The following is a 27,348-nucleotide window of genomic DNA, read 5'->3' as shown; positions in this document are numbered from 1 at the left end:
AGCTTTCCTAACTGCTCCAGAAATCATTCTTTACCTGAAATGTTGGTATTATGGGGCTTTGATAATATGCACAGTGTCAAAGAGTGTCTTTGTTTATGGGCTTTCAGAGGCAGTTCTGAACATTTTTACTCAAAAGCTCCTTCTTAAATTTTCATTTGAGTCTGTAACAAAGTGCACGGGTAGGGGGGGAAGCAAGAAAATGCAAAAAGATCAGAAGTCAAGTTCTCAGTAAAGCAATTCATCTGTCCTTAGAAAAGCCTCACAGTGAAGATTTTGCTGAGATGAATCCTACATGGATCATTATTATCCACATTGTGCTCAGTAGAGTAGCACTATCAACTATGACTTGGAGAAGAGATATTTTAAAATGTATTTAGTTTTAAACTTCTTTTAAATGGAAATGGACTTGGTTGCTCTTCAGCCTTGTAATTAGTGCATTTACTGATAGTCACTTCTGCATTTTTCTCTTAGCACAGCATTATCATAAACCAGAAAGCTCTTTGAAATTGTAGTGCAACTTCCATGTTCACATGGTCAATAGAGGTAAAAAGACGATTCTGATCCAAGAGCAACACAAAAGGGTGTGCCTGAAGAGAATAAAAACAGCATAGGAGAGAACTACATAACCCTATCCAGATAAAATCGAGCATGGAGGAGGGGGTGGAAATAGAGAATAGGAGAAAGTTTTTAAAGGTTGTTTAACACTGGAAGGCTCTTCCATTATAACCATTCTATGAAAAAAAAAACAAACAAAAGGAAACAAAATATTTGGAATTAATTTACTAGTCAAATTCTACTCACACAGATATTCCAGCCTTGAAATAAAGCTTTATGCTAGGCTAATTTATTTTACTCTCCAAAAGTAAAGGAATCAGAAAAATCAGTATAATTTCAGTCTCATTTTAATTATAACAGTGTAATTGAAATGAAGTGACCTGTCTGTGTGAACAAGCATAAGGAGAATACACAAGCTTCAGTACTGAATGCTGAGCCAGGTATGCACTTCAGAAGGATTTTGGGAAGAGCCTGTTAATCCTGGTTATGGTTATAAATCCAGATGAACTGCTGCTGATAAATATAATTTGTTTACAGGCAGATAATCTGAACTTAAATTCAGCCCTTGTTTTTCTCCATTTCATGCCTAGACCTTTCACATTATTTTGTATTAAGTTTCTAGAAGCAGTGTGTAATTTTTTAAGGGTGAGGTCATGGCAATCAGGACAGAGCTAAAATTACCTTTGACTTGAGTCCTGGCTCTGTTTGTTAAGTTTTTTACTCCCATTACTGAAGCATGTCACTTACTGAAGTGTGTGAGAACAGAGAAGCATTATAAAATAAAATCAGTAAAGACTTCAGGTTTTCTGATTAGGTATAAAATGTTCTAAAGGTTCAGATACTTTTCAAGATTCAATCAGTAGTATATTTAAGCTTATTTCATTAATTTTCATATTAAACTTCACTGCAATGCATTCTGTTTGCTCAAGAATTTTCCTCTCAAAAGACAGGAAACATTATTTTCTTTCTTTCATTCCAAAGAGTAATACTTAAAAGAAATAGATCATAAAGTAAGGATCTCACATAATCTTCACTGGTAATATGGAGAAGCCCCCATGGCAGTGACATTAAGGTTTTCATATAAGAATATAAATGCCATGAAAAGAAATGCAAACAAATATTGAACAGTAAGTTCGGATACAGTACATTAATATTGTTTGTTTTAACTACCTCCTTATCATAAGATAACATTGTGCAACACACTTTCACTGGAAACCACGACTTGTGACCAGCACCAGGAGTTTAACAATCCTCTGGCACACCAGGCTGAAAAGCAAGAGATGTTCAACACTGGTGCTTGGTGTCAAATTCATGTAACTGTGAAATAGCAACCCTGATACAAAGAGAAACAAGGACATCTCCTACCACAGGAGAAAGGTCTCCATTTAAGTTGGAAGCTTCTGCTAATTAGATTAGTGCCAAAACTACAGCAATAAAAAAATATTTTCCATAGGAAGAGCTATGAATCACCAGAGTACAGTCAACCATTTAACAGTTTTCTGCATCTGGAAATATGCTCATGATACACACATCTGTTCTGAGGAAAACTCCACCATGTCTTTTGGAAATACTAGGTGCAAACCAGAAATTAAATGAAGAAGCAGGAAAGGTCTTAGGCCTATGATTAATTGGAGGAGTATGAACATTAGTATCATTTAGTATTTACTGTAAAAAGCTATATATTTTAAAAGTTTTTCTGATAGAGAGTATATTCAAATAACTTGGTGTAATTGTAACCTTTCACTCTTAAGTGTGACTATACTAAGATGGTCAGAGCCCAGGTTTATGGAACTCTAAATGACACTAATTCATCTTATCCCACTCAAAAATGCTATCTGCAGTTGTGGTCATTCTCTGATGCTTCAGAAAAATACAATTTCTCCATTTGTTCACAAAGCTCTACTATGTAGTAAGAAAGGTATTTTCTGAGGATACCCTAAAATGTAGAATTGACACATATGTAATAAGTCTCCTATCAATACTTGCTGGAGAACTAACAAATCAGACAATCAATGACTCATATCCCAGGCTTTAATTTCTAACTCCAAGATAGCTAACTTCTATAGAAGAAAAAAGCAAGAAATTTTTTTCCACCACAGGAGAAAAATTAATATTATATTTCATAACAGTTTTCCTATACAAACCTACAGTTCTGGAGGGTTCTTTGACAATGGCTTCATAAAAGCTCTTTACACAAAATGATCATTTGGAAATAATATCATTAACCCTCAAAAACTGGGAAGCTCAGTTCTGTCAATGTACATTTACCTCATGCATGCAAGACTTCTGTTACTTATTGGTCCCATTTGCTGGGGCTACTCAAGTGGATTGTACCCTCTATCTTACAAAGTTCCAAGAGCTTAAAATCTTTGCTTGGTTCTTCTGTCATTCAAAGCCTGAGGCAAATGAAGAATGTAAAGACAAAACGAAAGGACAGATCCCCAAAAATGAACCATAAATCTTTCAGAGACCACACAATGTTGATTTGGCAACCCCCCTCTTTTTTGAAGGATCCCTCAGTGCAGTTCCTTCCCATGCAACTGTCTCCTTCAGCCTGGTGAGAGTTAAGCACCTCAGCTGTGTTGGCCATTGTACCTGAATTCACAGAATTTCACTGATTCTGAAATGCAGCTCTCCCAATGTACCATCTGACAACCACATCAAAGGTGCATTTGACAAAACACTCTTCTATTCTGCCACTTTAACATCTCCAGATACTGACATTTGTATCTTAATGTTCAAAAGGAAAATATGCAAGTACCATGGTACAAGAAATAAGTGGATGGCATGACCTGATTGTGATTTCACTATTCAAGACAGCTTGATCCTTTTGTATGTTATAGAGTTTAGATACATACAAAACAGAACATTAAAAAAATCTAGTGTTTTCTTTTAATAGAGCTCCTCAAGAAGCACAATGAGTCTTGACAATCTGAGTTGAAACATTAAGATCCCTTTAGGATGAATTTGACACAATGTCTGAACACCACAAAGATTTTATAAACAGTTTCACAGTGAGTTCTATGAGCTATTACCCACTAGTCAGCCATAGTACCTGAAGAATTTGGCCACTTCCAGAATCAAAGCATTTTGAAAGTGGATTATAGGTAAATTTCTCTGTATTTCGGTAAGAATGAACAATGAAGCCTTCAGAAGTTTCTGGCAAGCAAGTAACTATGAGGTAATCTTTTGAGAAGCATCAAAAACCTTTCATGAGTGATTAAGGCCTTAATGCAGATGAGCTGGACTTTCTGAAATCCTTGAAAAGGGCATCCATTTTGGCAAATTAGTGGCCAAGGATCTGAACACTAAGAGTTTCTGATCTGGAAGATTATATGTGGTGTCATTTCTTCCTGGAAGAATCAGTGTTTCCAGGATTTCTCAGTCTCTGTCCATGGTGCTCAGGCACCCCAAGGCACAGGGATCCACACAGACCATCTGGTCATACAAGGTAGGTACACCAGAGTGCACCTGGACAGGACCCAGGGGAGTCAGAGGCCATCCAGAAGCTGAATTCACATTTCTAGCAGTCTGTTAGACAGGTCTGTATTAGCACATATGCAACTTGGAAGAATTTTTGTAGACATTAGAAAAAAAATATTGCATGCACAGCAGCCTAAGTGCCTTGCTCCTCCACTGGAAAGTTGTAAAGTGTGAAACATTGTCCCACATTTACTGACTAACATGTTAAATTTCATATTCAGCTTACATCATTATTCTTTTCATGAGAGAACTATAACAGAGTTCAACTGGACACTCTCTTCCACAAGTCATGAACTACATGGATTCTCCAACACATCCTGTAGGAGTTTTTCTGGCTCTGTTTCCAAATATGCCTATTCAATTTCATCTACACATGTTATTTGTAAGCCAGATGTATATTTACAAGGCAGCTCTACCCCTTAATAAAATTATTAGCTCCAGTTAGTCAGCTCAGGGTATATTTATATCTACATTTATGATCAGAGCATGAAATAAACCCCTGGTAACTATCACCCTTGAGAAGACACAGCTGGGGTTCCTCCATGAAAAGCTAAGGGAAAAAAAAATTATATAAGTTTTTGGCATCATGCCTTCCAAAACACTGGGCACCAGTTCTGGAATGCAGAAAGGCAGTATAGTTAATTTTTTTAAATGTCAGGGTCTCCAGCCAGTGTTAAGGAATTAGTTGTTCAGCAATAAATCCAGCTCCAGATTAAATTAACTTTAATTAAAACATACAAACCACACCAAGACTCAGTGAGTTATTATTGGGCTTGAAGAATGAAAAAGAAAAGAAGTTGGCAGAAATAACAATACTGATTTCATCAGATGCCATCTACATATTTAACTTTTAGAGGAAATATGTCTCAAGGGCCCTCCACCCTCCAAAAAAACAGCCCACCAAAATCTGCTTGAGCCAAAGCATTTCTTGTTCGTGATAGGCCATAGGAAAGGCAGCAAATGTATAATACTATATATAAATTCTACATGAACTAGCTGCCTACAAAAAAATATTTTTTTAAAACTACAAACACTGACATCATTGCAATCTGATAAGTTTGAAAGTCCAAATCTTATACTCTCATGCTTCCAATGGGCAGCTATTGAGTACATGCAATATAACACACAGAAATATGTTTATTTCAAATGAAACAGAATAACGTTTATGATTCCACAAACCTAGCAAGAAAAGACTGAATCAGAAATACAGTGGCAGTGTTTTCATTTTGAAACTCCTACACGTTTGTCTTAACTTTTTCATAGACATACAGAAGTTCAAAACATCACTTTTTTTTTTTTTTTTTTTTTTGAGCAGCAGCTCAAAAGAGAGCATAAAATTGATACATATGATGATAAGGAGATAAGGAGATCCATCTTCTGAACCCAATATTTAAATACAATATTTTTAGAACTACTTCCAATTTTAAATCTAAACATATTAATGTTACTTTATTTTCACATCTCCACGAGCTGCAACTGTCTTTTAGTTTAAAAGCCTTTACTGATAAGGAACAAACCTTCTCACGTTTTAATTAACCTGTCTGAGCCATTTAAGTTTTCTCCCAAATGTAATCTTTTCTTTTCTGCTGCTTCTCCTAGCCTTTTCTTGTACTGAGATCATCTTCCATGAGCAGAGGCAACCAAAACAACACACTATATTTGTGATAATGGATCAACAGACAGCACTGCCAGTGGTCATCAGTTTCTTTGCACTTCCTAACTCACACAGCAGCCTTTTTTTTTTTTCCAAATAGGCTAATTATTTTCCAACACATCATTAAAACCACCTCTAACTTAGAGCAGCAGCAGATTTGTCTTTAGAATCTGTGCATAAATCTGAAGCAAAACCCAAAACCCACCAACTGTCCTAGAGCCTTGCTTCAGAATTACATAGCTGAATCAATCACTCTGGTTTCCTTTATTACTCTACATACATATGTTTTTTCATTTTTATTATAATAATTATTATTATTATTACTAAAGAGAAATACAACTCTATGGTTTGCATCTGGTTCAGTTCCTCATCTGTAATACAGACTTGTAACTGGGGTACAGCACTATATAATTCCAAATTTGACAAAATCATCTAGGGTAGGTGTTACCAGATATGCAATGATACTTACCTAATTTTTTCAGAATCCTGGGATGGCAATTACCCATCTCAGCCTTCAATCTGAATGTGTTTCTTTTTCTCTGTTTGATATCAGTGATATATACATGTTTTGACCATTTCCCACATGGCAAAGTCATTATCTTCCAGGAAACTGAGTCAAAGTCCCAGTTTTACACTGAAGCTTCCATTTAGACCAAATCCTTCAGTAGAAGGTACCATGCCTTTGTTTGGTACTCATTTTTTTAAAGGCTGAAAAACCACTTGTAGGTTTGGGGTTTTTTGGAAGGGTTTAACTCAGTTGCAGTGTTAGATATTCATATCAGTAGCAAACTACTGAAACCTGAATTCTTTGCACCATAAACTCTCAATGTAATGTTGCATAAGTAATTTCTGTGTTTCAAGCAAAAGCATTTTTATGTGTCTAATTTCTCTACCCATACACTTTTCTATTAGTGGACAGTGTAAGGAACTCTAAATTTCTATAATGAAAAGTGCAGGATATAAGTATTATCATCACTCAGAAAATTACCCCCCAAAAAAAGAATTTCAGTCATATATTTGTGTAAGCAGGAGTCTATCTGGTAATTAATAGCTTGAAGATAAGGTTTATAATTATCAATACCTCAAGAGGGACCTTGGAAAAAGCCTGAGAGAAGGGTTGACATTGTCTGAAGTTAGGAATTCCTACATTAGGAATTTACATCCAGAAAGAGTAACACAACTTCAGATGTTATGCAGAGCACTTAATTTTCACAGCATGTCATGATCAAAATGCTTCAGACATATTTGTGTCCCCTACCTGTCTAGAGAACATAAATAAGTTACATACACTAAAATGCATATTCAAGCAGACTAACTTGGGTAATAATTCCTCTGGCAATGAACTCAGCTGCATGACAGAGGGTCTGTTTTATAAACTTTTTCTGACAAACTTGGATTTATTTCTGTTGCATTCAGGGAAGCTTATTGATGGGTCATGCTACTAGCTCCATGGCTTCTATATGCCAGCCTTCATGAGCAGTGTTCACAATTCTGCCCAGGAAAAAAACCAAACAGCAAAACAAGCAAAAAACAAACCACAAACCCCACATTCTGAATAACTAAGCACTGAGGTATGACAAACAATAAATATACACTGCAAAATTTAAATTCTGAGGCAAAAACTTGTTTGTTTGAAAAGACAAGACTGAATGAAGAAGTGGATTAATGGTAGATGGATCAAGAGCTGGGTAATGAATAAATAATGCAAGGAAAGATCACCTATGAAAGGCCTTGAAAGTAAAGATGAATAGTTATTGGTGCAATAAAAGTTACCACTGTGAAAATAAGCTAAGCAGTTGCATTCTGAAGAGATATGATGGGACCGCAGCACACATTCAGAAGGCTACAGAAAAAGCATGGTGACAGTTTTATGAGATTTAGCTGCGTGGAAAGACTGCATCATAATGCATCTTAATTTTATCATTTAAGGAAACCCAGAAAAATTCAGATCCAGGCTGATCAAAGCATTCGTCTTCTGGATGACCATGCCACACAAAAAACTCCACAAATAATTCTATTATGACAGGTCAACGGATGAATTACAAAAAAGAAAACAGTCAGACCTGCCCTTAACTGTTAAACATGAACTGTTTGTTACCCACAATGACATACATATAATAGTTAAGACACCTAAACTGTGGTGTCTGCTTCATCAGTGCCTACACCTGAGCCCATCCTCTGTTACACTTAGAGGAAATCTTATTAATATAATTGACCAACCTTAACAAAGCAGATGGCTAGATTTAGTCAGATGAATCATGCCTGTGGTGGGTTGATTCTAGCCAGCAGTTAAGTACCCAGCCAGCCACTCACTCCTCCTCAAAGGATGCAGGAGAGAATCAGAAAAGCAAAAGTGAGAAAACTTGTCAGTAAGATAGACAACTTAATAAATGAATGAAAGAAAAGAGAAACAGTGATTTAAATTCACCACCTCTCACAAGCATGGAGTCACAGAATAAACTGAGCTGGAAGGGATCTATACAGATCATCAATTCCAACGCCTTGCCCTGCCCAGGACACCCCAGTAGTCACACCGTGTGCTTGAGAGCATTATCCAAACACTTCTTGAGCTCTGTCAGGCTGGTGCTGTGACCACTTCCTTGGGGAGCTATTCCAGTGCCCAGCCACTCTCTGGACGAAGAACATTTCCCTGGTATCCAACCTCAACCCTCCTGACTCAGTTTCCTCCAGTCCTGTCCCTGGTCACCAGAGAGCAGAGATCAGCACCTGCCTCTCCACCTCCCCTCAGTCCCTCTGCTGAGGTTTCCCCTCAGTCTCCTCCAGGCTGAACAAACTGAGTGACCTCTGCTGCTCCTCATTTAGCTTCCCTTCAAGGCCCTTCATCATCCTTGTTACCTTCCTTTGGATGCTCCCTAATAACTTAATGTTCATTAACTCTTACCAACTGAGTCTTCCTTGACCCGTGAAGAACACAAAAGCAGCTTGCTGAGAACTACTTACCTACACAGCAGACCCTTTGTTTTATTTGTATGATTTCAATTTGGCAAAGAAAAATAAGGTTAGGCACTTATGAGACATCTCATGGATCTAGCAATTGAATTTGTTTGCAAGGATGAGGGATACAGAATTAAATGGAAAGAAGGCTCTTCACAGAATGATTGTTGATGGGATATTAATAAGTTTTAAAGGGAAAGGGAAGACAGAAATAATCCAACAAGAAAATTAAGGATTTATTTTGTTAATTAAGAGACAATATTGCTCTGGTCTATCAATAATAGAGTTTTGAGAATTTTTTGAGACAAATTATATAGTGATTACCAAAACTTAAAAGCCCAAATTTCTCAACTTCCTATTACAATATGTAGCAAACTTCAAGGCCTTAGGTATCAAAGCAAGAATAAAGATTCTACGTTAGCATTATTAAATTATATTTTGAACTAATATTAAATAGCTGGAACTGATGAAGCGTGATTTCCTTTACTGGTTTTGACTTGTGGCTGACTGACTTTGCAGTCTGAGACTGTGCAAGTCCACCTGGACCTTTGCACCAATTGGTGTATTTGAAAGGGGGTTTTTTTGTTATTAGAACTTGTAGGGTCTTTTTCCTACGTGATATTTTCATAAAAGTTTTAGGAACATAATTATCTTTGACATTCTTTCTCCATATTCTGTAGAAGTAGATAAAGGAATCTAAAACTAGGGGATACATACAGAGACAATACAAGCGTTGTCTCAATAGGTAAAGAGCATTGAATTTTGGGACTTCTGAATTAATATTTATTTATTATTTTTAGCAGACAATGAAACAACTATGGGAACACTTTCAGAATGATTGCTTTGTTTCAGCAATGACTCTTTCAGCACATCATGATAATCCCATGCCTTTCCTTTCCATCTCGCTACACCCTCAGTCTCCTCTTTCCCAGCCCAGTTTTGTTGCTTTCACTACAACACAGTAAGGACAGTGATTTTCATCTTTTCTTCCTTACATACAAAGAGAAACCAGGAATTTTATCTAAAATTTAGATTAGAAGCTGGAACACAATCACATTACACCAGATCAGAGCAGTTTCCAACCTGAATAGTCTGAATATGACCAATGCCAGATGAGTAAAAAATCCCGCAGAAGGCAATGGTGAAAAACACAGCTCAGTTGGAAGGCCTTTCTTAATTATTCTCGAGCTACTGGACTGCTCTCCACCCTGGGGTTTGCAGCTTTCATCACTCAGAAAACTGTTGCATACAAATAGGACTGCACATTTTTCCAAATACTTCCATAACTCAGGTTTGTTTCTTTATACTTGAATTTGCTTAAACCTGTTGCTGAGGTTGAGAATATGCTCAACAAGTCAATTATCACATTTTCTCCCTACTATTATTAGCATTTCTGCCTTGCATTGCATTACAAAATTTCTTAGTTTATCTTGTGGATGGAAGAAAACAGTTACAATACGGCCTCTCAAAATCTGGAGTTTTTTGCTTTGTGGCATATAAAAAATGGAATTTATTTTCGTGCATAAGTCTTCCTGTGAAAATATTAAGATAGTTCTGGTAACTGGAATGCTTACATACTAGGGAAAGGGCTTATATTTCCATTCAAATTAAAGCACCACAAACATGATGACATGCTTTTGTCTCTAACTTTCTTTCTATTTCATCCCCTAAAATCATTCCAGAATCTTGGAAGTAGAAAGCAGAGAAAGAAAAAACAGATCAAGAGTTTCAAAGTATTTCTTCTTAAACAGCATAAAATAAGGATAAAATTGTTTCTAGAGTACTTAAAAATAATCTAGAAAACACAAACCTGTATTTTCTGCCTTTACTGGGTCTTCTTAAATTTATCTGTTACAGTAAACAATTTCTTGGTACAAGAGTCAAACTTGAAAATCCTGGCTAAAACTACCAACACTGCAGAAATGCTGTTTAACATAGCATTTTTGAATTTGAACATGAATTTCAACATACTGGTATTAGCAGCATTTTAATTACAATTGTTGTATACACACATACCAGTGAAATTAGATACTTTGCAGAGTTGTGGTATTAAGGTTCTTAAATCATGCCAGTGCAGATGTTCCTAATTACTTTAAAAGCACAAATACTTACACAAATCTGTTGTTTCCAGTTCCAGCATAATTCAATTAAATGAGTGTTTATAATATAACAACATGAATATAGTTAAGCATACTTAATATGGAAGACTGTTAGGAAACAATAAATGTAATTCCCATGAAGGAAGGAGTTAAAGTCCATCTGAGATAAGAAGCTTTGATTTGTCTGAGACCAATATAAGATATTGTTATAAGAAGGTGACACTATCAAAGACACATCAAAAAATTTCAAAAGCATTTATTTTCTTGTAGTAATCATTTTACTAAGCAAGATGACTGAAACTTAAAATTTCTGCAGGTCATTGTGCAGGGTTTGGGAAGCTTTACCTTCTTTTTTTTTTTTAAGCTGTAAAAAGTATAGCTCCACCCCTATTTTGTATTGCTGGTTGAAAAGAGGTGTGGTAGGTAATGCAATACAGCATTAAATCAGCATACAAGCTATGATGCCATAGATCCTCTCCCGGGATAATGTCTCTGGCAGGAACAGCCTTTGTGCACAGAAAGTTGTGAATTTTTCCTGCTGCGTTTTGGAATTTTACAGGTAATAGTATCATGCACGTGTTTCTTCCAGAATAGCATATCTTATAGTGCAATCATCATTTAGTTATATTTTGTTTTCCATGTGAAATAGAGAAAAAGATGGTCATTTAACTGATAAAACATTTATATAACCATATCCTGTATGAAGGGTTACTGCTCACTCACCTTCCATATTAAATGTTTGAAAAATTGTCAAAGGTGTAGGATAAATAGTAAAGCTCCACTGAAATTAACTACAATATCAATGCATTTCTATCCACATTTGCACATCCACTCTATAAATGAGTTAAGACTATATATTTTTCCTTATAATTTTATTTAGATTCAGTCAACATTAGATATGACCAGACAAAGTATTAATCTGAAATGAGTTAACTGTACCTTGAGTCACCTGTTGGATGGCTAGCATCATCCCAGAAACAGTATCAGGAACCAAATTTTCCTTCCAGTTGTAGGCAGGCACCCATTCCAGGATAGGCAGCCTTCTCATACACCAGGCTTTGATATGTTCAAGGCGAACAGCCTGGATCTTCCTCCAGACTGTGCTTCTTTTCTTTTTTGCCCCTGTCATCATTCCTACCCCACAAAAGCAGTACCTCTGTCAGGAGAGCACACAGTTGAGGAATCAGCCTGATCTCTGCCAGTCTGCAGTTTTCTTCGGAGATTTTTCAATTCCAAACTACAGAGGAAAAAAAAAAATGAACAGAAGCACTTAAGATTTCTGCAGCTGTTCTGTAACTATACTCAATGAAAACACTTATTAAGTGCTTCAATCATATAAACAGCTACATTAAATGCAAGAGCCATCTACAACAAAGATTACATTTTCTGCTGTTTGCAAAAATTTGGTCTAGTCTCACGTTAGTTTGTGATTCTTTCCAGTAACTTCCCGCTTTATATCCCTGTAATGCTTGTGCTTTTGGCCTCATTCCAGTGGCAAAATGAGGTATTACTGGGTGTGTGTGTGTGATATAGGCTGGGCTATGCTAATCTGAGCAAGAAGTGCCCAGCAGAGCAGGAATCTCCCTGCCAAGCCCGCCAGAGCAGCCTTGTCTCTCCTGGGGGAGCTTTTCTGGCTGCAGGCAGCAGGCACTAAGACCTCAGTAAAGCTCGTGCTAGAAGACTTGTCTTACTCCATCAGCATTTTGTCCTCTAAATGACAGCAAAAAACTTACTTATGTAGCAAATGCAGAACATCAGTTAGCAATAAGTCCCACTGGAAACATACACAGACTATCTCTGTAGGCTGAAACCTCAAGAGTAACTAGCTCAAAGTGCAGTGAGGGACTGCAAGGTATCGGCTTCACATGGGAACTGCCAAAAATTCTTGTGACAATCATTCTTGTTCAAAGCTAGTCCTTTCTGCTCTTGGCTGTCCCCTCAGCACAGACAGTTCACCAAGTAACATTTGTTCTTGTAATAATGTCATGCACCTTGTGTACGATACAACGTGCTCAGACACAAAGTGATAAGGGCATGGAAGAGCTTTAAATGTTTGGGCATTTAAATGCCTTGACTGATATGGAGCAAGGACACAGTAAGCTTTCCTCTAAGTGTTCTGCATCTCTAGATGGCAACGAAATTTAAGATGAAATGCAAGATCTATCATATGGGTGAAGTGTCTTCCCAATCACTGTTCTGTAGTAAGTAATAAAAATAAATATATTTTTTTAAATATAATTTTTAAGAATAGAAATTAATTTACATTTTATTGTTTAGATTAAGACAAAAAATCTGAAGCATTTTCCATACAAAACAACTTTAGAAAAATGAGACTGCTTCCAAATGCAACAGGTAGATTGGCACAAAGACAAATGCATCAGCTCATTCTACTGAGTGACATTCAGTTATGTCTACAACTGTGTCCCACACCATTGCAAAAGTAAAAAGAAAAGAGAAAGAAATAATTTCTTAGCTTGAGACAGACCCTTGCTTTTAATTATTCCTGGCATACCTATTCTTTGGCCTGCCCACCCATTAACAACATACACTTTTTAAAGACAGGTAATCTTACTTCTGTTCATTAGAATAAACCTCTAAGGATCTTTTTTTTTTTCAATTTTGTGGTTTGTGTTTTTGGTTTTCTCTGGTTGTTTTTTTTTTTTTTTTAATTTAATAATGCAGTTCAGGGACTTCATAATTGAGGCATTTATGTCTGCCAAGTGTTTCACAACACAAATCTTTTCCTCCTTTCAATAGTCAGAAGTGGACAGGAATCCTCACAGCTACAGAGAGCTGCTCAGCAGTCAGGTGCTGCTTTGTTTTGAAGAAATGCTCAGTACCTCTAACTATAACAGTATTTACCATGAAATAAATCTCAAAATACATTTCTACACATAAATATGTGTGTGCAAAAACATGCCCAAATACAGGTACTTGTGTAAAAGAGCCTAGCCTCTTTTTTTTAATCATTGTTTGCTAGAAGCTCTGAATATTCTGAAACAGGCAAAACCCCCCACATTAGGAAACCAAAGAACCATCACTAAACACACAAGAACATATTCTCCATTCCTCAAAGTTCTTGCACCAAAATGATGACAATGTTTGAAAACATCTATAATTGAGATTTTCCTACCTTCTAATTGCAGTCAGTTAAACTGGACAAGTTTTCATCAATCCCAAATTAGTATCTGAACACCTAGGATTTCCATTATTAATGGATTATTATTATGCATGCATGAGTGCAAACACCCCACAGCTGTTGTGGAATTTTTGTGGAAACTTTATTTTACCCCAACAATTATTTTGATAAGTAAAAAAATTGCATTATCCATAAATCTGAAGTTGATAATGCTATCACTATTGAAATACATTCTTCATTGTAACTCTGAAATTAATAAATACTCTTAGCTAGTTATGACACAAAGCAACATTTCAGTTACAAATCCCCAAATAAATAAACATTTTAAAGGGAAAACTGGTGGATAGTTATATATAACAAGCCTTTACCTCACTACACAATATTACAACCTTTGAATCTTAAAGAAACATAAAAACCCCTCCACTTCCTTAGAACTCTTCAGTATCCTAACTGAAACATGTTGTATCATGAATATGATGTTTAAACTTTTTCCTATCAGCTGGTTCTCATTAGTTATAAATCTTTAATCTATACACTCCTAGACTATGCAGGCTTCTCATAGGTTGAATTGTATCATAATGTACCTGAGCTATCAGGACTATGAGACCCTCTCCTGCTCTGAAACAAGTGAATAAAATTTCATTTTCTGGAACACCAAAGGATAAGCGTGAGGAATCTCTAGTTTTGTACATTTAAGTCAGTGTATTCACACACACATTTGTAATATTAGATGGATCACAATTAGCTTTTTTAATAATCTTATATAAGTAAAACCTATCTTCAAGAGATTACATAGTCCTTTGTTTGTTTGTTCTGGAAATACATAAAAATGCTAAAAAGATAATTACCATAGGTCAAAAATTATAATACAGGTAGTGTATAGAAGGAGATATTTATTGCATCATAGATCAGATATGGTAGGCTTTTAAAACCTGATTTACAAAAATAAGTGGGGTAACCTCTGTGGGGACAGTCTGTATTTTCATCTGCTCCTCTAACATTTATATATATGGGAAGTTTATATACATGGTGGATTTGTGAAGGAGGTTTGATTCTCTAGCTCTGGCCCCAAGGGATTAAAAAAAAAATCTAACACCTTACTCCAGCTTAGACCTCAAAAGGAAATAATTCTGGCAAACTGACAGAACACCCCTAAACCTCACTTCATATGGAAGCAGATTTTGTAGGAAATCTTTTGATTCTTGCATGAGAACTGCTTTTAGTCTTCGCATAAACTGGCAGGAAAGTTCAAAAACTGTACTTATGTTTACATATGCTCATAGAACTTAAATGAGGTTATTCACACGTTAGACAGGCATAGATAGAAAAAATGGAACATACTATGGAGTCTCCCTCACTGGAGATACTCAAGAACCATCTGGACACAATCCTGTGCAACGTGCTCTGGGATGGCCCTGCTTGAGCAGAGAGGTTGGACCAGAGGACCAGGGGACCACTGTGCTCCCTTCCAACCTTAACCACTGTGATTCTGCAGCGTGATCTGCTCTTTGTAAATCTTCTCAGGAAGACAGATCACTTAACTAAATATCTGCAAATATCCAGCATTAAACCAGTGTGAACTAACTAAACCTTGTAATCCTACTTATGTGCATAATTTGCTCTCCAAGAACATCCAGAGCATCCAGCTCCCTTCCTCAAGTTTTCCCTTCCACCATCACTGGGTAAAGGGAAGCACCTGCTATCATTAATCCAAAGCTACATGCACCTTTCTGGCTGGCCACTGGCAAAAACATGCATTATTTAGATCTTAATATATAATGAATACATAATGATTGAGCTTTCCTCTTTTTATTCTGTGCAGAAACTAATTCCTGTTCATCCTTGTCCTCTATCCTGACCAAAGATTTTTACAAACTCAGTTTTGGTACTGCTCTATTTCTGTCAAATAAGTATGGCTAAAGGATTAAGGTGATACTAATAAAAGACTTAGGAAAATAAGACAGGCAAAAATCTTTATCACATAAAGCTTGTGTCTTTACCAGCTATGGCTAACATTCTTAGGCAAATTTTTCCTATGAAAAATTCAAGGTATTTTGATGAAGCACAACTGGATAGGAATGAAAGTCAAATTTTAACAATAGGGTGATAGCAACTGATTTAGAGAGACCAAATTTTGCAGCTCATATATTGCAGAACATAGCACATTGGAATATAATAGAAGCTACTGGAATTATAACAGATTGCTGACAAATACAACAACACAAAAACAGTGATAGAAATCCACACTGTTCAAAACAGCATTCCTGAATTTTGAGAATTTGTAAAAAAGTAGGTTATCAGCCACATGTATTACATAAACCTGGGTTAAACCACAACAAGCAGAGAAGAAGCATATGTGTAAGTATGCAAATCATTTATTACTGATATTTAAATAACTTCTCCCTCTCAAATTCTGTTGCATCAAAACCAGACAAAATTCACAAACTCCAAAGCTTGCCAATTTAACTCCCACAGTTGGATGCAACGCATTTTCAGTAATAATTAACTTCAAAAGTACTGATTTCAGTCACCAATTACTTGAATGTGGACCTAAATTGACAAAGATATGATTCTTACCCTTGACAAACACATAAAGCTACAATCTCCATCCCCTCATCATACAGAATATTTATGAGACCATGGGGACAGTAACATCGAGGCAACACAGAAGCCAGACGCGGCTCAAAAGGCTTGGAGACTTAAATATCTTCTCTGTAAATGGGCTTTTCAGCCCTTTTAAGGATGCTGTGCTAGGCAAAACTCGGTGAAGCAACACTGACATCGAGTGGTTCCACTCGGTATTTTCCTTTGGCTATTGCAGCGTGCAGGAGCACTGTTCCGATCTGATCCTGTGTCGTGACATGATGGGTTTGGAACTGGATAATATTAGCTATACAGTTTATTAACACAGTTACTGTTAAAATCAGATATCTGTGGCATAAAAAAAAAAATTTACTCACTGTATTTCAAATGTGTTTACTGTTCAGAAATTGAAAACAGGAGGTCAACTGATTGATTAGGAAGGTACTGAACCATGGGAGCTCGTTATGCTCAGGCACAGTCTGCCCTGAGCACATCTAATGAATGGCAAAGGGAGCGTGGAACAGGCAAAAAAATGTCAAAATGCAACCATCCTCTTAAACTCTGTCCCTGATGAGATCCTTAGAGCTGTCTGCTAATAAATTGTCATACAGGTGCTAACTAAATTTTTAGCAAGTTATATTAGATCATTTCAGCATACCCAAAAAGACAATAAGAGACATCGTATTGTCCACTTCTTATGGAAAATATCTGTAAAGAAAATGTAATTTTTCATTTCCTTTTAAGATTGTTTCTAGCAGCTGTTTGAAAATTACCTTCAAGTTAGTAAAAGAGCTTATTTTTTTCTTTTTAAACTGAGTTAACTCTCACAGAATGGACTAGAAACAGATTTAAAAACTCTTGCATTTGAGAATACATCTTGATAGCCAAAATACATAAATCTATATACACAGACACTGGCATTTAACAGAAATATTTTGTGGTAACCCCTTACTCTTGACACAGATTTGTCTGTGCAAGAGAAATGCTGTTTCAACATCAAAAACGGATGTTGAAAAAATATTTAAATCACAGGCATTGGTTTCTTCATATTATTTCACTTAACCGAATGTTATGACAGAGGGAGTAAACCAGATTTTCTGATTATTGAGTGCACAAACCAGCCTATAAGCCACACAAATAAAGGAGAACTTTTCAACTTAAGAATCAAAAAAATTCAAACTCAAGTGACCCCTTCTCTTGCATATTTTATTGACTGGTGGGTGCTCAGCAGCCTGGGGAACAGAGTAACCACACCACAGAAGCAGATCCTCACTGGTTTCAGTTTTAGCCCTGACCTCCAGAAAATGAGATTCAAAGTCTCTGCTCATTGGGCATCCTCTCATTTCAAAGCAGTGCATACTGAGCATTTAAGCACACCTTGAAGAATATCCATCGTCATGTCTGAGACCTCATCTGTGAGTGATGGTGCTGACACCTGGCCCACCAGAGGCTGTGGGACACTGAGGCACAGATGCAGCTGTCAGGGCCAAACCTGAGCTCCTGTTGAGGAATGCAGCCAGTGCAGGCAGCTCAGGGTGCAGCTGCAGTGCCAGGTGCAGACTGAGCTCTGGGTGGCAGGAGCCCCTGGCCAGAGGCCACGAACTGCACAGGGCAGCTCAAGGGGACCTGTGGCACCAGCCAGGTGACCTGACACTGAGAGACACAGCAGGAGCCAATGAACCTACAGGAGGATGCCAGATTATTGTACACCGAAAGTAAGGTTATATTTGCCCCAGGGAGTCCTTTATTCAGGCTCCACTCTTAGGCACAAGCTATTATTCTGTTGTTGCACCATGATTAAATTATTTTAAGGATCCAGAGGTCTAAGGCTGATATGGGAAACCTGGGGTTGAGCCAGTTAGAAAACCTGTTTGGAATACGTGAGTATGGAGTGTGTAGGGAATCCTGCAGGGCACTCACTGTTGGGTGAAGAGGCCTTAGTCCCAGCTCAAGTGTGGGACTGTGACTGCTTGAGTGACTCCTGGATGGTCAGACAGGAAAGTTTCCTTAACATCTCCCATGACAGGGTTCTGTTTTCCCTGGAATTCAGGTACGACATTCTTAGGAGTTAGACAAACAGCAGATAGGTCCAAAATGTAACAATGTTCGAGAAGTGCAGCCCTTCAAGTTAGCATTTACTTGAAGGAGCATAATGTCATCAACCCCAGAACTTTTAGGTGCTCACTGATCATGGACAGTCTTAAGGGAGAATGTTTTGGGAATTAGTATCATGAACCAAGCATTCCTGAAGGGCTGTCTCCAAATATCCTTAGAAGCATAGAATATAATTTAAGAGGGGAGGGACACCTGAAGGCCATTTCATCCAAACACTTCCTCAAAGAATGGATAACTTCAAAGCCAGATCAAGTTGCTCAGGACCTTGCTCAGGAGGGACAAACTGTTCTTGTGCTTAACCCCCTCACTGCATTCCTCTCTGCTGAGAATTACATCATCTTATGGCAGTGGAATGAATACTAAATCACAGGTTATCCCAAAATACATAGCCTTTCTTTAATAGCAAGTTTTTTGTTCTGGCAAACTAAAGAGAGAGGGTATTACTATCTGAGTAATCAGAAATACCTTACTTCCAAACCCTTCAGCAGATGAAATCCCTTCTTTTGTATCCTGTGATAAAATATCTCATGACACTCTTCTCTCCCTATGCAAAAACTTCTAAGTGCCTCATTTCTGTCCTCTCTTACAAAAAGCTGGAGTGTTCAGTATTTTAGAGTCACACATCAGTCAGTGAAAGCATTAACCAGAAAAACCTGCAATTTTAGGGTGTCCATATAATTCACTCATTAACTTAATTTCATCCAGCTGAAACAGACAGTTAATTACCTCACTGAGGAAACTAAGTTAACAGTGTATTTAAAAAGCAGCATATTAATCCAGATCTGTAGGCTGTCATAATATAAATGACAGTGGTAATAGATTTTACAACACACAACAGAAAGTAAAGCCATTTAAAAAGGAAAGCCTATGAAGTGTAGTAATTGAAGTTTAGTATTTAAGTAGCTAATATCTTCCTCCCCTCAGAGACAGCAAACTGACAGAATTCTGGGATCACAGCTGAGCAAATTCCACGCAGCCTGTGGGAAACCTAAAACTGTTCTTGAAAATAAGTAATCTAAAAGCATTAACATATCCATGCAGTCTTTTCTTTCCTCACTGTGATTTAAAATATCTGAAAATATATTTATGAGACCAGTACCTGGTAGTCTGCACACTTAACAGAAACTTTCACATGGAAAATTCAGAGTGGATACTGAATAAAAAAAGAGATTGCTCTTCAAACTTGCGGCCAAAAATATCTTAATGATTTTTCTCCCCAAAGTTCTTGTTTGCCAAACTGACTTAATAATCATCAGTATAGAGGAAATCCATTCTGCCAAATTAAAGAGTAGACAAAAAGATCTGTACTAATAATTATCCTAATTGTAACATCAGTTTTTACTAGTTCCAGAAATAAGCATGAAAGATATATAGAGACATAAGAACATTTATTTTCTAAATTACTTCACTACTACAAGACAGTAACCTCTGAAAAGTCACACAACAGTTTCACTGAGCTATCTTGCTTTCTTCAGTAAAAATTATCATCCTTGCCTGGGGCTAGTGACTAGACACACATAAAATACTTCAGTTTGAAAGTGTGTATTTTAAATTTCCCCATACATGCATCCATAGGCTATAAAAATAAAATCATTCCAAATTTCACAAATGTACAAATAATTCTAATTAATCTCCCAGTATACTTGCCAAGTGCCCTGAAATCAGGAACGTTGCTACTCCTTCAGCAATTTCTTCCAAAGCATAGGAACAAAAACAACCCACTGGTACACTGGTACTGGATAGTTGAGAACACCATGACTCACATGCCAGGTGCTTAAGAATCCATTAAAATGTACTGAAAAAAAAAAAAAAGAGAGAGAGATTGCTCATTCATATATGCCATCTAGATGAGTCCATATATTTTATTCAAAATGCCCATTACACAGCTCCACAGTCCCCAAATCCCAAACCACAGTGCATTTTAATTTGCATAAAATTACAGAATTGAGAAGAAAACTCAACCAAAAACTGCTACTTGTCCATTTTATGCAGGTATGTACTATTTTATTCAATAGATTATTTTAAAAAGTAATTCCATGTACGATCATGCTTGCATACCCTTGACCCCATGATTTGGACAATTTGTCCTAATTGTTACTGATCTATATTTACAGCAAAAAAAATCTCTTCCAGTTGACCTTGAACAATGCATTGTCTTTATAGCTCTGCCTCACATGTTAATTAGGATAGACTCTTCTGATGTGACTGCTAATGACCTCATTGATGAAGAAAAGGCAGTTGCTTTCTTAATTATCAGCAGTTACTTAGATTAGACAATTTAACAACAGGTAATAGTAAATTAGATAGTCTCAGTAAACATCTCGAGGTTTTGAACATGATCCCTTTCCTGGGTCTCTAGGGCAATTACTTCATCACACAACATAGTAGGTCTAGCTTTTCCTAGGAATATCAGCATGCCACCAACTAGAGGGTGGAGGACAGCTGATAAAGATGGCTGGCACAGACCATTCTGTGCTGTCCAAGGGAGCAGGGATGCTCGTCAAGGCAAGAGAAATGTGCCACTGCTACTGAACAACTGTTGCAGAACTTTACACTTTCCCAAATAATCAATATTCATCCTAGATAGAGCCAAACCTTATGAAGTTACCACTCTCCCTTGACATGGAGAGGCAGTACAGACAACTGAGGTAATTTAATGTCTATTTTCTCTCCTATGGACTTCAAACCCTGTATTTTGAAGATATGTTTCCAAAACAGAAACCTAACGATTGATAACAACTTTTTCAAATACTCTTTTGGAAAGTAAAGAGGAAGACAGTGCTTTTCATTATACATGCATTTAAATTTTACGTAGAAGGTATAAAAATCTTTATCTTTGCCTCAGCCTCATTTTGTCTAATCCCATAAACAGTAGGAACACAAAATCTGCATGTTACTAAATTAAAAAGGAATAAAATCTAAGAGATTAAATTCTCATAGCTGTTATGGAAAGATTCCTCCTGACCCCAGTGATTGCTTAATTGACTGTGGAGTGCTTTGTCAAGTAAAAATGCACTTGAGCATATGGCTGGATAGTTTGCTGAGTCAGGTGCTTAGCAGTTGCTTTTGTTTAGTTCCTGATCTTTTCAAATGACAAAACAATTTGTTTTATTTCCCCCTCATATTTCGTTTTCCATTACCACTTCTAAAATTTAGACTTTTTAGCTCTTGTGTTGCCTCTGCCTTCTCTTATGCTGATTTCAAACAATTTTTCCCCTCTTATACAAGATTTCTTTGTTCTTACTCCCATACTCCATACAGGCATTTCCCTTCCACCCTGTTAAAACCCATCCCCATGTGCTCAAATGTGCTGATGCAATTGTTCACTGGGGGTTTCTTAATCACTGATCAGTTTCACACTTTCCCAGTGTAGAATTACTTCCCTCAAATGAATAATTAATTCAGAAATGTGCAATATCTGTAAGTTAGACATTGGGCAGAACAGTGTGTAAAATAAGGTATATACAGCACAGATGATTTGTTTCAAATTATAATTACTGCGAGTTAATTTTGCCACAGCTGAAATTGTAATAGGATTTCACTGGAGAGAGGGGAAACTTCCTCCAAGATACAGTAATTAAAAAAAACCCTTGCTTTGAAACACATCTCAGGACAATTTCTACAGAAAACTTAGCTACCAGAATGAGAGGGAGAAACTTTGGTTAACTCAGAGAGGCTTTTCAGGCCTTTCCAGAATTCAAAGAATCTGGCATGCTTACTTATGCATTTTGAATGAGAAACAAGACTAATTTCACTTGTCTGTACTGACACCAATTTGTCACATACAACTATCATTTTGGTCTCCATGGGCAGAGGAGCTCTGTGCATGATCCTCTCTTGCATTTCATGTGCTCTCTGTCCATTCATAAATGACGAAGGAAATGTTACTCAGCAGCTCATGAGAAGATAAAGATGTTTCATGAGCATCCTTTACATAAACTATAAAGAACTACAAAGGAGTAATGAGAGCCTACACTGGACCCAAAGGTTTGGGCAGCTCTTAGAGGCAGCACTCCCTTGGCTGCACCATGATTCTATTTTCCAACTCTTCGTTGACGTTCTGCTGCCTCAAGCCATGCTAGATCCCAGTGGCTGATAAATGAGGCCCCTCTCTGCCACCAAAGACTTAGTCTATCTGCCAGTATAATAATATCTACTATTTTGATGTTGCTTTATCATTTGTACATGTATTTGTAAATCGTGTTATTTAAAAAGTCAACAGTTTAAACCAATGTTCATATAATATCAAACAGAAAACACTGTGAAACTTCGGGCTCTAATGAAACTGCTTTTGAAAAAGAAAACAGAACAAATATTTCAGCATAGATTAGAACATGTACATTTAACAATAAAACCTGGACAGACTAATTTTTGTACATAAATTAAAGATAATGTTAATGTTCTACAGAATTATCTATGTGCATTTATTTTCCCAAGGTTTCTAAATCCACATACCAGTAATGTGTGGATGTCTTCCTACACAGACAAAGCATTGTGCCAGTGCTCATGTGAGTATTTACTCTGTGACAGCATTGTATAAACTTTAGTAATATGCTTTTCTTCTTGTCATAGATGGATTTTGATTTATCCCATACCCAATGGAAAAGCATCATATACGTTACATAAATTAGTTGAATGTAAAAAATAAAACCTTCATAGGATCTCTTTACGTATTTTAAATATTTGACTTTTATATCATGTTTAATGTTATATCTTAGACGAGACAGCTATGAAAATAGTCTAATCTTCTTATATTTGGGAGCACAATCTGATTGCACATAAAATGTTGATTTCTAAAGACCTTTAAAGGCAAAGCCAAATAAAGTCTCCTGACCAGCTCTGGTTTTGCTGGTTTTCTCACCTCCATATATTTGGGCACCTACTACAGCCTCCTTAATGTCATCTTAATGGGATGGGTATATGAATTTAGTATGTCACTTTTACATTTATATTCTACATAGAAACCAAAATAGAATTAAGTGTTCTTTAAACACCCTCTTCGTGAAATGTTAAGATTTAGGAAGATGAGAGAATATTTAGAGCATAGCCAAGATACCCCTTGCAGTTCGTGCAGTATGAAAGTTCATCTCTCAGCCAGTTTCATTGTTCAAAACAAAAAAATCAAGAACAAAGTCCCCATAGGCTCCATCACAGAGCCAAAAGTCTCCAGAAATGTCTGCATTCCAGCAATCCTTTATTCTAAGCACAAAAAAAATCCTCATAGGAGAAAAAAATCTACACCTCCTTATGGAACTTTGACTTACTTATCCTTTAAGTCATCTACTATAGAAATAGTAGACATACCAGAATTATTTCAAAATAAGTAAATTTGGATCAGTTGAAGACGTTTACTAAGCACATCCTTACTAATTACATACTTAGGAATATGTTTCCTGAATCAATTTTGTCTTTGTAACAATATGTTTCTTTCAAAAGGGCGAGAAATAACAAAACCCTCTAATTTTAGGGGAGAGAGAAATTACATGAATGATCAGATTCTTAGCATAAAAGAAAGTAACAATAATCTTGATTCCAAATAAAATAACTCACAGGAATAAAAACAAGGGCAGAATATAAATATAGCATTTCTAAAGATAAAGTAATTCATGCTTTCTCACTATTTTCCATGTGGTCTTAGAGGCTCTTAAAGTTGTTCCAGAAAAAAATCCAACACAAAACTCTACAAACATTTCAAACCTAGTATTTTATCTTCATTTTTAGGAATGTATTTGTTTCTTAATCAAGGCATCCATACATCACATTTTAAAAGTCAATTTCAAAACTAAGGAAAAGCAGGACTTAAAGCAAAAATGCTGAAACATATTAAAAGTAACACTTTAAGTACATCCAAACATTTTCTGTGACTTTAAAATTTGAACTCAAAGTCTCCAAATGAAAAAATGTTAATCACAATATCAAATTAAAACACATGAAAAAAGCCAGTCAAAAAGCAATCATATCTCAATTGTTTATGATTTACCCAATAAAACCCTGAATAATGTTTAAGCAGTGTCATCTGCTTGATCTATCTGTTGCTGGAGTTTAAACAGCCAAAACCACCACCATTAGAGTTACAAGGAATAATTATGTATATGAATAGATTACTGCTTTGGAATTCATTTTCTCTCCATCTGGTGTACATTTTATTTTGACCGCAAATGAGGTACTATCCTAGGAAACTAATTAACAATTATTGTAAACAATACCAAAGAGAGCAATCTGATTGATCTAGTGAGTGCATTCCCTGCTTGCTCCGTGGCACAGGAACAGCATCAGATCCATGACTACCCTGGGTAGGAGCACAGAATTTTCTCTATACTAGCAGGTGCATATTTCAGCTTGCTTTCATTTTCTTCTGAAAATAAGAGGTGCTACACATTTTTTCCTGAAGAAACACCAGCGCAACACCAACATTTCAAAATTACTTTCCACAAATCTATACCCCAAGTACGCTGAATTCTTTTTCTGCCAGATGTTCTGTACAGTGTTCATTCTTTCTAAATGGCTTCGAAGGTACAAAGGCTTCCAAGGCTATAGTTTGCACTCAAATTTTATCTTCAAGATTAATATTTTAATGTACAGAACTTTAGGACATTGCCATTATTATCTGTCATATCATATGCAACTCTGAGCAAGGAGCAGACAGTAATGTTGCTGAAGAAAACTAAAGTTTTCTGAAATCAAGAAAACAACTTAGATTATTTTTAATTTAGGAAGAAGACATTAATTTACTATTTACTTATTATTTATGCTGCAGTATAAATAATATTCTAGCTAGGATTGAACTTCATAGAAAGCATCCACACTGATAAGTAACTGAAGGCCATAGAAAATGAACTTGTGCATCAGACCCTTCGTTGTCCACACTGCTTCGTTTTTCACTTACTCCCCGCATCTTTTGGGCTGCAAACTGAGCAAAGTTTGGACGAGGTTTTACTTCAAAAACCAGAGCCAAAAGTCAGTGTGGATAAGGTTACAACAGTTGTGCCTTTTTCTGCATACTCAGCCCTTCAGTGCTATCCCAGAAGTTTTTCCAATCCCACAAACCCCTAAAAATCCTCATGCTGCACTCTTAAACACTTATACATACCTTCACTTCCATTCTGTACAAACGTTGCCCTCCTGAGCTGGACAAACTGCCCTCAGCTTGCTTCAGAAACTTTAAAATGAGAGGAGCACGTGGAGGATAAAGGTTTTTTCTTCGAGCCATGCACACCAGGCAGGGTCCAGCAGAGAGCCTGGCACTGGGCTGCAGCAGCCTCTGCCTGCAAGGCCCTGCTGTGTGATGCATCCAGCACATCAGAATTCAAGACACTATTAATATTACTCTCTATTCAGCATTCAGTACAACATGTTCAGAAACCAAATGAGACTCCTATTCACAGCTAACATATTGTTGTGGTTTAGGAATGGTACTCCCCAATTCAGTGCCCCCACCAGGACTCTCCCAAACCAGATACTGCTTGATTGCTCACCATTGCCTCCTTCCCTTCCCCCTTTCTAGTCCGGGGATGGAGCTGGGAATTGGAGGCATAAAAGGTGAAAATCATGGATTGAGATAAGAACAATTTACTGGAAACTGCAATGAGATAAAAAACTAAAAGTAACAGCAAAAATATTAATAACAAAAGGTATAAGATAAAGAAACTATTTACATAGACAAACACAAGAAATGCCATCTGACTCTTCACCACCATACCATGCTTTTTCCCACTGCAAAAGAATGTCCTTCATCTTGGAATAAAAGAGAGCATCCCTTTCCCTCACTCCTGGCAGTGACATAAGTTGGTATCAAGTAACATTATCGTCTTGGCCATTCCACCTCCTGCTGCTCCAGGCCAAAACAGGACACATGCCAAGAGATTTAAATTGCCTGAGCAGGGGGTTATGCTAGATGATCTCAAGAGATCCCTTCCAACCATGACAATTCCACGACCCTCAAGCTCCATGAAATGGATGACTTGACAGTAAGAACAAGGTAAGCACTATGCAGATGCTGTAAACAGATCCTCAAGCTTCTCACTCTTTTTTCACAATGTCAACTGTGTCTACGGAAATGGGAACACAAGCAACATCCATCTGGAAAGTTATTTAGGCTGTTGTGAAATCCAGATGTTACTGTTGGCTGGGAGTAGCTCCATGTTCAAATGGCTCTTAAGAGATTTGGGTTTCCGAGGTGTTGACCATCCTCAATCTTCCTTTCCATTGCCTACACTGGGACCCAAAATGCATTCATATGTGATGTCTTTAAAATGCTTTATAAAACTATAAATTATAAACCAAATTAAAGCCTGTAGTTAAGCAGCTGTATAAGAAACCAATCAAATATTCAGTCCGCCAGTACTGTTAATTTTCTCATCTAAGATCATCGAGAAACAGAAAAATTACAGTTTTAAAATCCAAATATTTCGGCCACTTTAAAATGAATTTACTTCCATAGATATTTATGCTCATGCTGAATAGGTTCAGGATTTCCTGTTTTTCATTTCTGCGCATCCAAACGCTTCCTAGAGATTTGCAATTTCATCTCAATTTCTCATCCCACGTACTTTTGTAATGCAATTCTCTTTCCTGTAGTACAATTCATCATATTGCAGACAAAACATTTAACCTCTATGGCCTTATCTACCACAGCAAATCGGTGGCCTGTACAACAAGCACAAAGATGCACCTGTGTTCCACTGACAGCATAGAAATGTAATCCTCAACTCATAAAAGGTATGTTTGCATAGAAGCATATCCTTTACTACTCAGTCATAAACAAA

The 27,348-nt window shown here is 36.8% G+C and overlaps 1 protein-coding gene across 6 annotated transcripts in view; it reads right to left on the bottom strand.

Moving 5' to 3' along the window:
- SLC26A7 (solute carrier family 26 member 7) overlaps window positions 1-20,373 on the bottom strand; it is a 79,993-nt gene extending 59,620 nt beyond the window's left edge. For 3 of the 6 annotated variants that reach the window (XR_015807944.1, XM_088177138.1, XM_088177144.1), the window contains exons 1-2: window positions 20,231-20,373; window positions 11,686-11,983 (exon numbers count right to left, since the gene is read on the bottom strand). Coding sequence is in view for 2 of the 6 variants with exons in the window: in XM_088177138.1 (XP_088033264.1) it covers window positions 11,686-11,878 (193 nt within the window). In the remaining 4 variants the exon portion in view is untranslated. Of the gene's footprint in view, window positions 1-7,912; window positions 11,666-11,685; window positions 11,984-20,230 lie in introns of those variants that run through there. The other 3 variants (XM_088177158.1, XM_088177160.1, XM_088177151.1) reach the window with 3 other exon arrangements.
- Between the last annotated feature and the right edge of the window lie 6,975 nt (window positions 20,374-27,348).

The sequence above is a fragment of the Sturnus vulgaris genome, chromosome 1 (genome assembly GCF_052056855.1).
Source record: "Sturnus vulgaris isolate bStuVul1 chromosome 1, bStuVul1.hap1, whole genome shotgun sequence".
NCBI classification, from domain to species: Eukaryota; Metazoa; Chordata; class Aves; order Passeriformes; family Sturnidae; genus Sturnus; species Sturnus vulgaris.
The sequence above is the reverse complement of the archived record's forward strand: the minus strand, read 5'-3'. Positions and strand labels throughout refer to the sequence as shown.